Below are 15,720 nucleotides of genomic sequence, written 5' to 3'. Positions count from 1 at the left end.
AAATTGTACCTCACATCTCAAAGACTTAGTACAAAAAAAAGTAAAATATCTCTTTAATTTTTAAATCTGTATTAGATGGTGAAATGATAATCATTTGGGTATACTTGGTTAAAATATCTTATTGAAATCAATTTCCCTGTTCTCTTTACTTTTTAAAAATAAGGTTACTAGAAAATTTAAAATTACAAATGTTGCTTACATTTGTGTTTTGCATTATATTTTTATTGGACAGTGCTGACTTATAATATCCTCTGCTTTTTAAAATTCAAATTACACACATGTTAGATCTTTTGATATTGTCCCATAGGTCACAGAGGCTCTGTTCGTTAAATATATATATTTGACTTTTTGTTTTTCTTTTTTTTTTTTTTTTAATTTTTTTTTTTCAACGTTTATTTATTTTGGGGACAGAGAGAGACAGAGCATGAACGGGGGAGGGGCAGAGAGAGAGGGAGACACAGAATCGGAAACAGGCTCCAGGCTCTGAGCCATCAGCCCAGAGCCTGACGCGGGGCTCGAACTCACGGACCGCGAGATCGTGACCTGGCTGAAGTCGGACGCTTAACCGACTGCGCCACCCAGGCGCCCCAAGACTTTTTGTTTTTCAAATTGAGTGGTCTCTATTAATCTCTAAGTTAACTGACTCTTTTTTGACTCTTTTGTTTTATAATCATCTTTCTGCTCCTCAGCCCATCCACTGAACTTTTACTTAAGATAGAATTTTTGTTACAGTATTTTTAAAAGAGTCTTTTAAATATGTGAATATTTAAATTTCTTTGTGATGAACTTTTATTTTATTTCAAGCTTATTTTAAAAGTGCAGCCTTCAATATTTGCCCCATGTTTAAAATGTTTGATATTTCTAATTTCTTCCTGAAATTCCAGCTTTCTGGCTGGATTCAGTTTTCTTCAGCTGACAAACTTCCTGCAGCATTTCTTGTAGTGCAGATGTGTTACTGAAAAATGCTCTTAGTTTGATTTTATGTGAAAATGTCTTTATTTTCCTGTAATGTTTGAAGCATAGTTGTACTGTATAGAATTCTAAATTGACAAGTAGTTTTTTGTTTGTTTGTTTGTTTGCTTGCTTGCTTGTTTCAGCACTCTAAAGGTGCCCTATGTTTTCTGGTCTCCATAGCTTGTGAAAAGAAGTCAGAAATTGTTTAACCCTTTGTTCTCTAATATTCGTAGTATGTAATTCGTCCTTTATCTCTAGCCAGATTTGAGATTTTCTCATTGTCTTCGGTGTTTAGTAGTTTGATTATGATTTGTTCGGCATTTAGTCATGCTTGGAGTTAGCTTGGTTTCTTGATTCTGTAAATTTATGTCATTCGTCTAATGTATGAACTTTGGGACCACTGACTCTTCAAAGCTATCACATGTCCAGGTTGCCACTATGAAAGGCATTTTGTAAATTTTTATAACCCACTTGCCAATCTTGTCAGATAAAGTTTCTCCTTAAAACTGTCTGTTGATTAAAGCAAGAAAGAAGGAAATAATAAATAATGGAAAAGGAAAGTAGGAAAGTATATGATGGAAATAAAGAAGAAAACAGGGAGTGAAGGAGGAAGGTGTTCAGAGATAATCTAATTTGGATCTCAGAATATCGCCTATTATTAAAGACAGAAACATACTCATGGTACTGGATTTGTAATTAATTTTAATAAATGGTTGGTGCTATACAGAATGTCAGTTTTGTAGAAAATGCAGTTGAATGTACTTATCCCTTTACTTCTTCAACACTCTTATTTTCTTGATGTAGATCAGAATTTGTGACCTATATCATTTGAATTCTCCCTAAAGAACTTTGTTTAACATTTCTTGCAGGACAAGTCTGTTGGCAATGAATTCTCTGTTTTTATTTTTGCTTAGTCTGTTGGGGCTGCTATCACAAAATACTGTAACTGGGTGCCTTGAACAACAAACATTTATTTCTCAGCTTTAGAGGTAGAAAGTCTAAGATCTGGGTGCCAACAGATCTGGTGTCTGGTAAGAGCCTGCTGCATAGATTTCATACACTTTTAACTAGGTCCTCACATGGTAGAAGGCAGCAGGGGAGCTGTCAGGACGTATGCCCTGGACACAGAAGAGTGCTTGATACATTTCAAGCACACAATAAATAGGTATTCACAAATTAATGAAGGTAAAGGGGGCGCTTGGTACTTTAAGATACTGCATTTTGTACAGAATCTTCTGAGAACATAGTTGAAGCATATAAAAAGGAGTCTGTGTATTTTGGCATCTCTTATATAGGAAGCAAGCCAAAGATCCTCAGGGAAACATTGCTTTTGGAGCTGAATTCCTTGGAGACATATGCGCACAGTTTACAGAATTCCCTGGAAATAAACCATAATCACTTGACAGGATAAATCATTGCTTAATTTTAGTACTGTGCTGTATTGACTTAAAAACACATTGAATATGAAAAATAAAAGAGATACCTGGATAGTTTAAATTGCTGATCTAGTAACACCTGTGTGGCTCAGTCGGTTAACTGTCCAGTTTCGGCTCAGGTCATGATCTCAGGGTTTGTGGGTCTGAGCCTTGAATCAGGCTCTGTGGTGACAGCTCAGAGCCTGAAGCCTGCTTCAGATTCTGTCTCTGTCTGTCTCTCTCTCTGCCCCTCTCCTGCTTGCGCACTCTTTCTCTCTCAAATATAAATGAACATTAAAATTTTTTTTTAGAAATTGTTGATCTAAGCTAGAAATAGCTAATCACAAAATGTCCACAAGTGTTAAAACTTATTATAAAAATTACACATTTCAGTGTGATGCTTGGAAAGAAAAAAAGATATAAATCTAAGTGCTTCATCCTGCAATAGAAATATAAAAATGAGACCATCACAAACAAAATACTTTGCCTGAATAATTGTGTTTATATACCTTTAAGGATAATAGTTTGTAAATTTTAGTGTTTTGCAGACTGATTTATAATCCACATTTTGAAAATAAATCTCTCTAAAACTCTGAGTACTTTATATTAATATATTTAAGTTATTCTGATTTTATTTTAATTACAGAGGATCTGAAATTATCCCTTCATGTATCCCTTCAAATCTGTATTTTTGTATCCTTTGGGTTAATACCTAGTAGTGCAATTATTGTGTCATAGGGTAGTTCTATTTTAAACTTTTTGAGGAACCTCCATACTGTTTTCCAGAGTGGTTGCACCAGTTTGCAATCCTACCAACAGAGTAAGAGAGATCCCCCTTCTCCATATCCTTGCCAACACCTGTTGCTTCTTGTGTTCTTAAATTTAGCAATTCTGGCAATTGTGAGATGGTATCTCAATGTGGTTTTGATTTGTATTTCCCTGATGATGAGTGATATTGAACATTATTTCATGTGTCTGTTGCCCATCTGGATGTCTTCTTTGGAAAAATGTCTTTTCAGGTCTTCCCCTTATTTCCTAAATGGATTATTTGGTTTTAGGGTATTGAGTTTGATGAATTCTTTATAGATATACCCTTTATCTGATATGTCATTTGCAAATATCTTCTCTCATTCCTTTCATCCATTTTGAATTTACTTTTGTGTATGGTGTAAGAAAGTGGTCCATGTTCATTCTTCTGCATGTTGCTGTCCAGTTTTCCCAACACCATTTGTTGAAGAGACTTTTTTTTCAATCGGATATTATTTCCTGTTTTGTCAAAGGTTAGTTGAATATATAGTTGTGGGTCCATTTCTGGGGTTTTCTATTGTGTTCTACTGATCTCGGTGTCTCTTTTTATTCCAGTACCAGACAGTTTTGATGACTAGTTTTGTAATATAGCTTGAAGTCCAGAATCATGATGCCTCCAGCTTTTCTTTTCTTTTTCTGCATTGCTTTGTCTATTTGGGGTCCTTTGTGATTCCATACAAATTTTAGGATTGTTTGTTCTAACTCCATGAAGAACACTAGTGGTATTTTGATAAGGATTGCATTAAATGTGTAAATTTCTTTGGGGTAGTATAGATATTTTAACAATGTTTGTTCTTACAGTCCATGAGCATGGAATGCTCTTCTATGTCTTTGTGTCCTCTTCAATTTCCTTCATATGTATTCTATAGTTTTCGGAGTACAGATCTTTTACCTCTTGGGTTAGGTTTATTCCTAGGTACCTTATGGCTTCTGATGTAAATGGGATTGATTCCTTGATTTCTATTTCTGCTTCTTCATTATTGGTGTATAGTAATGCAACAGGTTTCTGTACATTGATTTTATATCCTGCAACTTTGCTGAATTTGTGTATTAGTTCTAGCAATTTTTTGGTGGAGACTTTTGGGTTTTCAACATAAGTGTCACATCATCTGCAAATAGTGAAAGTTTGATTTCTTCCTTAACTATCTGGATACCTTTTATTCCTTTTTTTTTTTTTCTGATTGCCCAGGCTAAGTCATCCAGTACTGTGTCAAATAGTAATGACGAGAGCCACTATTACTGTCTTGTTCCTGACCTTAGAGGAAAAGTTCTCAATTTTTTCCCCCTGAAGATGATGTCAACTGTGGGTCTTTCGTAAATGGCCTTTATGAGGTACATTCTCTCTACCCCTCTATCCCTACCTTGTTGAGGGTTTTTATCAAGAAGTGATGTTGTATTTTGTCAAATGCTTTTCCTGCATCTACTGAGGATCAGATAGTCCTTATACTTTCTTATATTAATATGGTGTATCACATTGATTGATTTGCAAATATTGAACACACAGCCCAGGAATAAATCCCACTTGATTGTGGTGAATAATTCTTTTTAATGTACTGTTGGGTTCAATTTGCTAGTATCTTGTTGAGAAATTTTGTATCCATGTTCATCAGGGATGTTGGCCTGTAATTCTTTTAGTGGGGTGTTTGTCAGGTTTTGGAATCAAGGTAATGTTACCCTCATAGAAGGAGTTTGGAGGGTTTTTTTTTTTTTTCATTTTATTTTTTGGAACAATATGAGAAGAATATGCATTAAATCTTCTTTAAATGTCTGGCAGAATTCCCCTGAAAAGCCATCTGGCCCTGGACTTTTGTTTGTTGGGAGATTTCTGGTTACTGATTCTCTTTGCTGGTTACTGGTTCTCTTTGCTGGTTATGGGTCTGTTCAAATTTTTTATTTCTTCTTTCAAGTTTGGTAGTTTGAATGTTTCTAGGAATTTGTCCATTACTTTGAGATTGCCCAGTTAGGTGTCATATAATTTTTCATAATATTCTCTTATAATTATTTATATTTATATGGTATTGGCTGTTATCTCTCCTCTTTCATTTGTGATTTTATTTATTTGAGTCCTTTCAATTTTCTTTTTGATAAGCCTGGCTAGAAGTTTACCAATTTTATTAATTCTTTCAAAGAATCAGCTCTTCATTTTGTTGATCTGTTCTACTTTTTTAATTTTTTTTGTTTCTTTCTATATCATTTACTTTTGCTCTAATATTTATTATTTCCCTTCTTCTGTTGACTCTAGGCTTTATTTTCTGTTATTTTTCTAGCTCCTTTAGGTGTAAGGTTAGGTTGTGTATTTGAGACGTGTCTTGCTTCTTGAGTTAGGCCTGTATTGCTATATACTTCCCCTTAGGATTGCCTTTCCTGCATTCCAAATGTTTTGAACTGAAATGATACCATTTTTGAATAAAACAATTGTTCATGATTTTGAAAGGAGGGAAAATTCTCTTGCATGTTTTAATGTAAACATAAATAAAAGTAATAGGCTTGCTAAACATATTATAATACACTGTTCCAGTGTATCTCTAGGGAGTTGGGTTAGCAGGAGAAAAACTAGGTCTGATTTGATATCATTCTTACTTGTGGTGATGATGGGTCTGTTTTTGACTCAGATGACTATAGCCATTGTAATACAATTAAGTTCCTTGGGAATTGTCCCTTAGGTTTGGGAGAATGTTTATAAGTACTAGGAAAATGTTATTATACTTTGGCACTAATAGCTAGAATGTCTAGAACCTTAACTATTCCCTGGAGAAAACTGTTATCATATTCTCTCTGATGAGTTTTTATTAATTGATGAGTTTTTATTTTTATGTACCTTTTCCACACTTCTTTTCCTACCTAAAATGCCTTACTTTACTTCCTAATATGTCTCCAAGACAGCTTTGGATCCATCTTTTTTTAAAACATATTTTCTTATTAATCTCCCTTGACTGCCCTAAGCAATCACACTTACCTTTAAATTTATGGCACATTATACATTGCTATATTCATGCAGAAATTCTGTCTCCTCAATATGTTGGTAAAGCACGATAGACAGGGACATTGACTTATACTGCTTTGACGCCTCAGTGTATAACAATGCATTCTCCATGGATCTATTAAATTGTTTAATAAATGTTTTGTATTGATAATGAAGTCCTTAAAGAAGCATCAATGAAGTCATCAAACAAGAAACTTGCCCCCAAGGGATGAAATGTTTATACCTAGGAGTTTTCATGACATTTAGCTTAATGAGAGCTTATATAATTTTCAATCACACAATCAACTCCATTTGAATTGGCTTAGCTCTTGAATACCATATAATTTGGAGGCAGTCAGTATTACCTGCAAGTGTCTGAACACTTGCCAAGTGACTGGTCATCCAAGTAAAGTTGCCCACTTTTCTCCTCTGCCCACAGTTTCTCCTCTGTACTCTCTTATGTAGAAGTAAATTAGAGCTTTGCCGTAACTCATTCTATACATCAGGTAAGAAGCCAAATACAAGTCATTGTCTCATCTGAAGAAAAATCCTATCTTAATGGTAAGTATTTAAATTTATGGTCTTCCCTGGGATGCAGGGCTGGTTCAACATTCGCAAATCAATCAACGTGATACATCACATTAACAAAAAAAAAGAGAAGAACCATATGATCCTGTCAATCGATGCAGAAAAGGCCTTTGACAAAATCCAGCACCCTTTCTTAATAAAAACCCTTGAGAAAGTCGGGATAGAAGGAACATACTTAAAGATCATCAAAGCCATTTATGAAAAGCCCACAGCTAACATCATCCTCAACGGGGAAAAACTGAGAGCTTTTTCCCTGAGATCAGGAACACGACAGGGATGCCCACTCTCACCGCTGTTGTTTAACATAGTGCTGGAAGTTCTAGCATCAGCAATCAGACAACAAAAGGAAATCAAAGGCATCAAAATTGGCAAAGATGAAGTCAAGCTTTCGCATTTTGCAGATGACATGATATTATACATGGAAAATCCGATAGACTCCACCAAAAGTCTGCTAGAACTGATACATGAATTCAGCAAAGTTGCAGGATACAAAATCAATGTACAGAAATCAGTTGCATTCTTATACACTAACAATGAAGCAACAGAAAGACAAATAAAGAAAATGATCCCATTCACAATTGCACCAAGAAGCATAAAATACCTAGGAATAAATCTAACCAAAGATGTAAAGGATCTGTATGCTGAAAACTATAGAAAGCTTATGAAGGTAATTGAAGAAGATTTAAAGAAATGGAAAGACATTCCCTGCTCATGGATTGGAAGAATAAATATTGTCAAAATGTCAATACTACCCAAAGCTATCTACACATTCAATGCAATCCCAATCAAAATTGCACCAGCATTCTTCTCGAAATTAGAACAAGCAATCCTAAAATTCATATGGAACCACAAAAGGCCCCGAATAGCCAAAGGAATTTTGAAGAAGAAGACCAAAGCAGGAGGCATCACAATCCCAGACTTTAGCCTCTACTACAAAGCTGTCATCATCAAGACAGCATGGTATTGGCACAAAAACAGACACACAGACCAATGGAATAGAATAGAAACCCCAGAACTAGACCCACAAACGTATGGCCAACTCATCTTTGACAAAGCAGGAAAGAACATCCAATGGAAAAAAGACAGCCTCTTTAACAAATGGTGCTGGGAGAACTGGACAGCAACATGCAGAAGGTTGAAACTAGACCACTTTCTCACACCATTTACAAAAATAAACTCAAAATGGATAAAGGACCTAAATGTGAGACAGGAAACCATCAGAACCTTAGAGGAGAAAGCAGGAAAAGACCTCTCTGACCTCAGCCGTAGCAATCTCTTACTCGACACATCCCCAAAGGCAAGGGAATTAAAAGCAAAAGTGAATTACTGGGACCTTATGAAGATCAAAAGCTTCTGCACAGCAAAGGAAACAACCAACAAAACTAAAAGGCAACCAACGGAATGGGAAAAGATATTTGCAAATGACATATCGGACAAAGGGCTAGTATCTAAAATCTATAAAGAGCTCACCAAACTCCACACCCGAAAAACAAATAACCCAGTGAAGAAATGGGCAGAAAACATGAAAAGACACTTCTCTAAAGAAGACATCCAGATGGCCAATAGGCACATGAAAAGATGTTCAGCGTCGCTCCTTATCAGGGAAATACAAATCAAAACCACACTCAGGTATCACCTCACGCCAGTCAGAGTGGCCAAAATGAACAAATCAGGAGACTATAGATGCTAGAGAGGATGTGGAGAAACGGGAACCCTCTTGCACTGTTGGTGGGAATGCAAATTGGTGCAGCCGCTCTGGAAAGCAGTGTGGAGGTTCCTCAGAAAATTAAAAATAGACCTACCCTATGACCCAGCAATAGCACTGCTAGGAATTTATCCAAGGGATACAGGAGTACTGATGCATAGGGGCACTTGTACCCCAATGTTCATAGCAGCACTCTCAACAATAGCCAAATTATGGAAAGAGCCTAAATGTCCATCAACTGATGAATGGATAAAGAAATTGTGGTATATATACACAATGGAATACTATGTGGCAATGAGAAAAAATGAAATATGGCCTTTTGTAGCAACGTGGATGGAACTGGAGAGTGTGATGCTAAGTGAAATAAGCCATACAGAGAAAGACAGATACCATATGGTTTCACTCTTATGTGGATCCTGAGAAACTTAACAGGAACCCATGGGGGAGGGGAAGGGAAAAAAAAAAAAAAGAGGTTAGAGTGGGAGAGAGCCAAAGCATAAGAGACTGTTAAAAACTGAGAACAAACTGAGGGTTGATGGGGGGTGGGAGGGAGGGGAGGGTGGGTGATGGGTATTGAGGAGGGCACCTTTTGGGATGAGCACTGGGTGTTGTATGGAAACCAATTTGTCAATAAATTTCATATATATATAAAAAAAAAAAGAAAAATAAATTTATGGTCTTCCCTTACTGTCTTACCTCTTTTCCACTTCTTTTATCTTTTCTTCCCTTTTTCATTATCCTTCTTTCTGAACTCTTATTCACTTCATTTTGCATTTCACTTTGTGATTCTCTTCCTGTTTTCAGAACTGTAACCAGAAGAAACACTGAATCTGTTTGATTCTGTTCAAGTCAGGTTTACCACACAATCAGATGAATTTAATGAATGACATAGGAGGTGGTAAAATGAAGAGACGGAATAAAGACAAAACAGACTACACTGACTTACAGAAATACAAATCAGATAGGACCAAGACAGAATGTTGATTACCTGAGCAGATGTGGCAAAGGCCAAACCATTGAAGAACTCTGGTTGTTCTACTGAATGACTTTCAGGATTATATCCAACCTAAAGCTGGATTTCTGTTTTCACCCAACATAAGTATTTATATATCTATCATCTTGCTTCTCTGTTGCATTCATGGCCAGTTCCTTGAGGCAATGATATTTATATAATCATCAGGCTGAGTATAAGTATTATGACATTTTAGTTCTTACATATTGAGAAAAGAGGAAATATTGTTTTCACCTACATGTTCATTTCTTCATCTCATTACCATAAATATACCTAAGTCAAAATATAAAGATAATTTATAAGATAGTTTTTTATTTCATCAGATTTGTAGAAAATCATTATCATTTCTCAAAAGCAAAGTAAGAGCTTTTATTAGAGTTTATCTTACATTAATCATTTCAAACAATGTCCCATTAGTATATATAATTAATAGCAAATACTAATATTTTGACATTGTTATTTTGATATTTTACAATTGATATCTTTACGTAAATTTTCTTGATATTTTTACCAGAACAGAAGCATAGTAGGAGGTAATGATGGAAAACCGTACAACTGTGACAGTATTTATCTTAGCAGGATTGACAGAGGACCCAAAGGTGAAGATTGTGCTATTCGTCTTCCTGCTTCTCACCTACTTGCTAAGAAACTCAGGCAACTTAATTATCATTACCCTTACTTTGCTGGGTTCTCATCTCAAGACCCCTATGTATTTCTTTCTTCAAAAATTTTCCTTCTTAGAAATTTCTTATGTAACTGTGTATTTACAAATTGCTTGTAAGCATGGCAACCGGGGACAAAACCATTTCCTATAACTGTTGTGCAGCTCAGTTATTTTTTGCCTTCCTTCTTGGAGCATCCGAATTTTATCTCCTGGTTGGCATGTCCTATGATCGTTATGTTGCCATCTGTAAGTCCCTGCATTATACAACCATCATGAGCAGCAAAATCTGTATCCAGCTGATCCTAAGCTCTTGGATCACTGGCTCCCTCATAATCTTTCCAGGACTCATTTTAGTCCACAGAAGCCTGGACTTCTGTGACTCCAGTATCATTGATCATTTCTACTGTGACACTGCTCCCCTCCTGCAGATCTCCTGCACAGATACACATGTGTTGGAAATTATGAGTTTCAGCTTTGGTGACTCTGCTGGTCACCTTGGCATTACTGATTCTACTGTACACATATATTGCCTGACAATTTTAAAAATCCCTTCTGCCAACCAGAGAAAAAAGGCTTTCTCCACTTGTTCTTCTCACATGATTGTCATCTCGCTCTCATATGGCAGCTGCATCTTCATGTACATTAAACCCTCGGTCAAACAGAGGATATCCTTAATGAAGGGAGTAGCAACTCTCAATACCTCAGTCGCATCACTTTTGAACCCTTTTATTTGCACTCTAAGGAACGAACAGGTGAAGCAAGCATTTAAGAACTTGCTAAAAGAGTCCTGTCTTTATCCAAGTAGAATCATAATGAGGTTTATAAGGAAATTTATAAGGCAATTTGCAAAGGAAGTGCTTAGATTGGGTCCCGATGTCACTATTGCATCATCCAATATATAATCATACTGTTCTTTCACTTATTTCTGAAGTATCATGATGTTTACATTGGCTCTTTTTTCTCAATATATGCCTTCCTGTTCAAAATACTGACACTTTATTTTTCTGTTCCATTGTAAGCATTCTCAAATTTGACCCTTTCCTCTCCTCTTCTTCCATTTAATTGTAGCAAATATATGAAAGATTGTTTTCATCAACTTTATGCATTAGATCATGGAGACTTAATTATTTCCATGCATGTGCAGTATATTTTGTCCTTATATTTGATTTTCTGTAAACTCTTGATAAATTCAAAACAACTAAATGATGTGTCTTCCTTGGGATTTTTCCTTTGTTTGGCTTTTTATGTCTTGATATTCATTCTCTACTGTTTTTAAATAAATATATTTAAGAGTAGAAAGTTGAGATTAAAATGCCAATTTGAGAATTTAAAAAGAAATCCCACTAGGCTAGTGTAATAAAAAATATGGTATATATATTTTATACTACATTTTATTCTATATAATAAGTAAATACTGACTCATGTAAGTGTACTCAATCTGGGTAACTTTGATTAAGAATAAAATGCTGCCTAGACAGATCACATTTGATACTTTAACAGCTATTCCTTATACGTGTTATAATTGTTTTCCTTAGAGTCTACATTTATAATGTAATAATAACCAGGTATTTTATTCTGTGATGTTTTTAAGGCTAATTTGAAAGTATAAAATAAGTATAAGTATACTATCCATATTAAAAAACAAAACAACAAAAATAAATAAACATTGAAAAAAAAAAAAAAAAGGGGGCGCCTGGGTGGCGCAGTCGGTTAAGCGTCCGACTTCAGCCAGGTCACGATCTCGCGGTCCGTGAGTTCGAGCCCCGCGTCAGGCTCTGGGCTGATGGCTTGGAGCCTGTTTCCGATTCTGTGTCTCCCTCTCTCTCTGCCCCTCCCCCGTTCATGCTCTGTCTCTCTCTGTCCCAAAAATAAATAAACATTGAAAAAAAAGTAAATAAAAAACAAAACAAAACTTATAGCATAAATTATTCTGATTTTATCTTGTGAAAAAATGATCTTCTAAGAGGTACAATAAGTTACTCGTGGTCACATGACTAGTAAGAAAGATAGAATTGAAATCATTTCTGCTTGATTCCAGAGGCTATGTCTATGGTACCAGCACTTCACAATCAGTTTGTGGCAAAGAGTCGTTTATATGTATACCAAAATAATTATGGCTTCAGTTTTGGGGTTGAATGTAGAGGTGCAATAAAAGACTCTCAAGCTGGTTATGTTGGCTGGTGTTGTAGTTTACTGTAGTGTCTTGTTATTTTATATATGTGACATGCCACTTAAAAATCTAGAAAGCTTTGTAATATAGCAATTATGTACTTGTAGGGTGCTTCTTACAGTTTTATTATATGACCTGCTGTCGAGTCATAGAGTCAAATTGTCCTGAAGTAGATAATTGCTTTTGTATGCCCAAGATAATCTCTCTCTCTCCCACTCAGTCTCTATCTCTGTCTCTATTTCTCTCATGCACATGTGCATACATACACACACAAACATATCTCTATATCTACCTCAATAATTTCTTTTTTTTTCTTTTTCTTTTGGTAGGATGATTTCCATAATTTGTATATGAGTCCATAAACCACAGTTAGCCAATCAAGGCATTGGACTCTCTGATTAGCTCAAGGTTACACTTCTATCCTAGGCTTTACAGATGACCATATTCTCTCTACAAACAACTAAATTACTGTTAGGCATGAGACCAAAGTCAGTTCAGTAAAATACAATTTAATAAATTTTTGTAAATATTAGAGAGAATATTCTTTACTGTATGTTTACAGCTATAAAAAATAAATACAGAACTTTCAGGGATCCATTAAATAGAACATGTATACCTCACTATGAAGCCAGAGTAAAGAAAGGCAGAACCAAAAAGGAAAAAAAAATGAGAGTATGAATACCAATAACTTCATTTTTTTCATTTTCAGTAACCAAAAATAACAAAAGCTAGCATCCCGTGGAATTTCAGGTTGGATTTCCTATACTCATAACCAAGATGAGTCTTTTTAATTGTCGTATCTACTAAATGTTCTCTCTACCCCACTGTGTATCTCTTGGCCCTTAGTGGCTTTGTCCTCAGGTATTAAGCAAGAGAAAATGAAAACTAAGAAGAATTTCATTCCCTATATTTTTTATCTATTAGGTTTTTACTTAATGTTTATCTGAATACCACCAGGCCAAGTATTTCTAGAAATTTGTCCCAGAAAAGTACAAGTTTTTAAATGTGTTAGAGCAGTTTTAGGTTTACAACAAAATTGAAAAGAAGGTATAGAGATTTCCCATATAACCATGGACCTCAAACATGCATAGCCTCCTCCATTTACAATATCCCTCAGCAGAGTGATATGTTTCTTATAATTGGTGAACCTACATTAACACAGCATAGTTACCTAAAGTCCATAGTTTACATTAAGGTTTACTCTTGGTGAATCCACACTCTATAGGTCTGGACAAAAGTATACTTACTGATAGATAGATATGTAGGTTGACAGATGATATAGATGGAAGATATATAGATATATAGGTGATATACATAGATATATAGATATAAATCCTTTGTACCCTACCTATTCATCACTTCTCACCCCTCACTCCCCAAAAACTGCTTATTTTATCGTGATCATAGTTTTTCCTTTTGCAGAATGTTATATAGTTGGAATCATAAAATATGTAGCTTTTTCAGATTAGCTTCTTTCACTTAGTGACATGCACTTGGGTTTCCTTCATGTCTTTTCATGGTCTGATAGCTCATTTCTTTTTTAGGATTGAATAATATTCTATTTTCTAGATGCATCATAGTTTGCCCATTTACCTACTAAAGGGTATCTTAGCTGCTTCCAAGTTTGGGCAATTATGGATAAAGCTGCTATAAGGATCTGTGTGCAGGTTTTTGTGTGACCTATTTTGGTGAGTCAATACTGAGATGGGTGATTACTGGATCATATGGTAAGAGTGTTTAATTTGTAAGAAACCACCAAATGTCTTCCAAAGTTGCTGTACCATTTTGCATTCTACCAGCAAAAAAATGAAAGTTCCTGTTGCTTCACATCCTCATCACCTTTGGTGATTTAAGTGTTCTAGGGTTGGCCATTTTAATATGTGTGCAGTGGTTTTTCCTTGTTTTCATTTATATCTCCCTGATGATATATGATGTGGATCTTCTTTTCATGTGCTTATTTTCCATCTATGTATCATCTTTGGTGAGGTATCTGTTAAGATCTTTGGTCCAGTTTCTAATCTTGTTCATTTTCATTGTTTTTTTAATATGAAATTTATTGTCAAATTGGTTTCCATAAAACACCCATTGCTCCTTCCAACAGGTGCCCTCCTCAATGCCCATCACCCACCCCCCTCTCCCTGCCACTCCCCATCAACCCTCAGTTTATGCTGTTTTTAGAGTCTCTTATGGCTTGGCTCCCTCCCTCTCTAACTTTTTTTTCCCTTCCCCTCCCCCATGGTCTTCTGTTAAGTTTCTCAGGATCCACATACGAGTGAAAACATATGGTATCTATCTTTCTCTGTATGACTTATTTCATTTAGCATAACACTCATTTCCATCCGCATTGCTACAAAAGGCCATATTTCATACTTTCTCATTTCCAAGTAGTATTCCATTGTGTATATAAACCACAACTTCTTTATCCATTCATCAATTGGTGGACATTTATGCTCTTTCCATAACTTGGCTATTGTTGAAAGTGCTGCTATAAATATTGGGGTACAAGTGCCCCTATGCATCAGCCCTCCTGTATCCCTTGGGTAATTCCTAGCAGTGCTATTCCTGGGTCACAGGGTAGATCTATTTTTAATTTTTTGAGGAACCTCCACACTGTTTCCCAGTGTGGCTGCACCAGTTTGCATTCCCACCAACAGTGCAAGAGGGTTCCCATTTCTCCACATCCTCACCAGCATCTATAGTCTCCTGATTTATTCATTTTAGCCACACTGGCTGGCGTGAGGTGGTATCTGAGTGTGGTTTTGATTTACATTTCCATGATGAGGAGTGACGTTGAGCATCCTTTCATGTGCCTGTTGGCCATTTGGATGTCTTCCTTAGAAAAGAGTCTATACATGTTTTCTGCCCATTTCTTCACTGGATTACTTGTTTTTTGGGTGTGGAGTTTGGTGAGTTCTTTATAGATTTTGGATACTAGCCCTTTGTCCAATATGTCATTTACAAATATCTTTTCCCATTCCATCATTTGCCTTTTACTTTTGTTGATTGTTTCCTTTGCTGTGCAGAAGCTTTTTATCTTCATGAGGTCCCATAAGTTCATTTTTGCTTTTAATTCTCTTGCCTTTGGAGATGTGTCAAGTAAGAAATTGCTATGGCTGAGGTCAGACAGGTTTTTTCCTGCTTTCTCCTCTAGGGTTTTGATGGTTTCCTGTCTCACATTCAGGTCCTTCATCCATTTTGAGTTTATTTTTGTGAGTGGTGTAAGAAAGTGGTCTAGTTTCATGCTTCTGCATGTTGCTGTCCAGTTCTCCCAGCACCATTTGTTAAAGAGACTGTCTTTTTTCCATTGGATAGTCTTTCCTGCTTTGTCAAAGATTGGTTGGCCATACGTTTGTGGGTCCAATTCTGGAGTTTCTATTCTATTCCATTGGTCTATGTGTCTGTTTTTGTGCCAATACCACGCTACCTTGATGATTACAGCTTTG

The 15,720-nt window shown here is 35.8% G+C and overlaps 1 protein-coding gene across 1 annotated transcript; it reads left to right on the top strand.

Moving 5' to 3' along the window:
- The first annotated feature begins 9,982 nt into the window (after positions 1 to 9,982).
- LOC115518722 (olfactory receptor 6C74-like) lies at positions 9,983 to 11,009 on the top strand. Its single transcript, XM_030322275.1, is given in 4 exon segments — positions 9,983 to 10,200; positions 10,202 to 10,570; positions 10,572 to 10,633; positions 10,636 to 11,009. Coding segments are annotated over 4 exon segments (1,023 nt in total).
- The last annotated feature ends 4,711 nt before the right edge of the window (positions 11,010 to 15,720 follow it).

The sequence above is a fragment of the Lynx canadensis genome, chromosome B4 (genome assembly GCF_007474595.2).
Source record: "Lynx canadensis isolate LIC74 chromosome B4, mLynCan4.pri.v2, whole genome shotgun sequence".
NCBI lineage: Eukaryota > Metazoa > Chordata > Mammalia > Carnivora > Felidae > Lynx > Lynx canadensis.
Note: the sequence above shows the minus strand (reverse complement) of the source record. Positions and strands in the feature narration are given on the sequence as shown.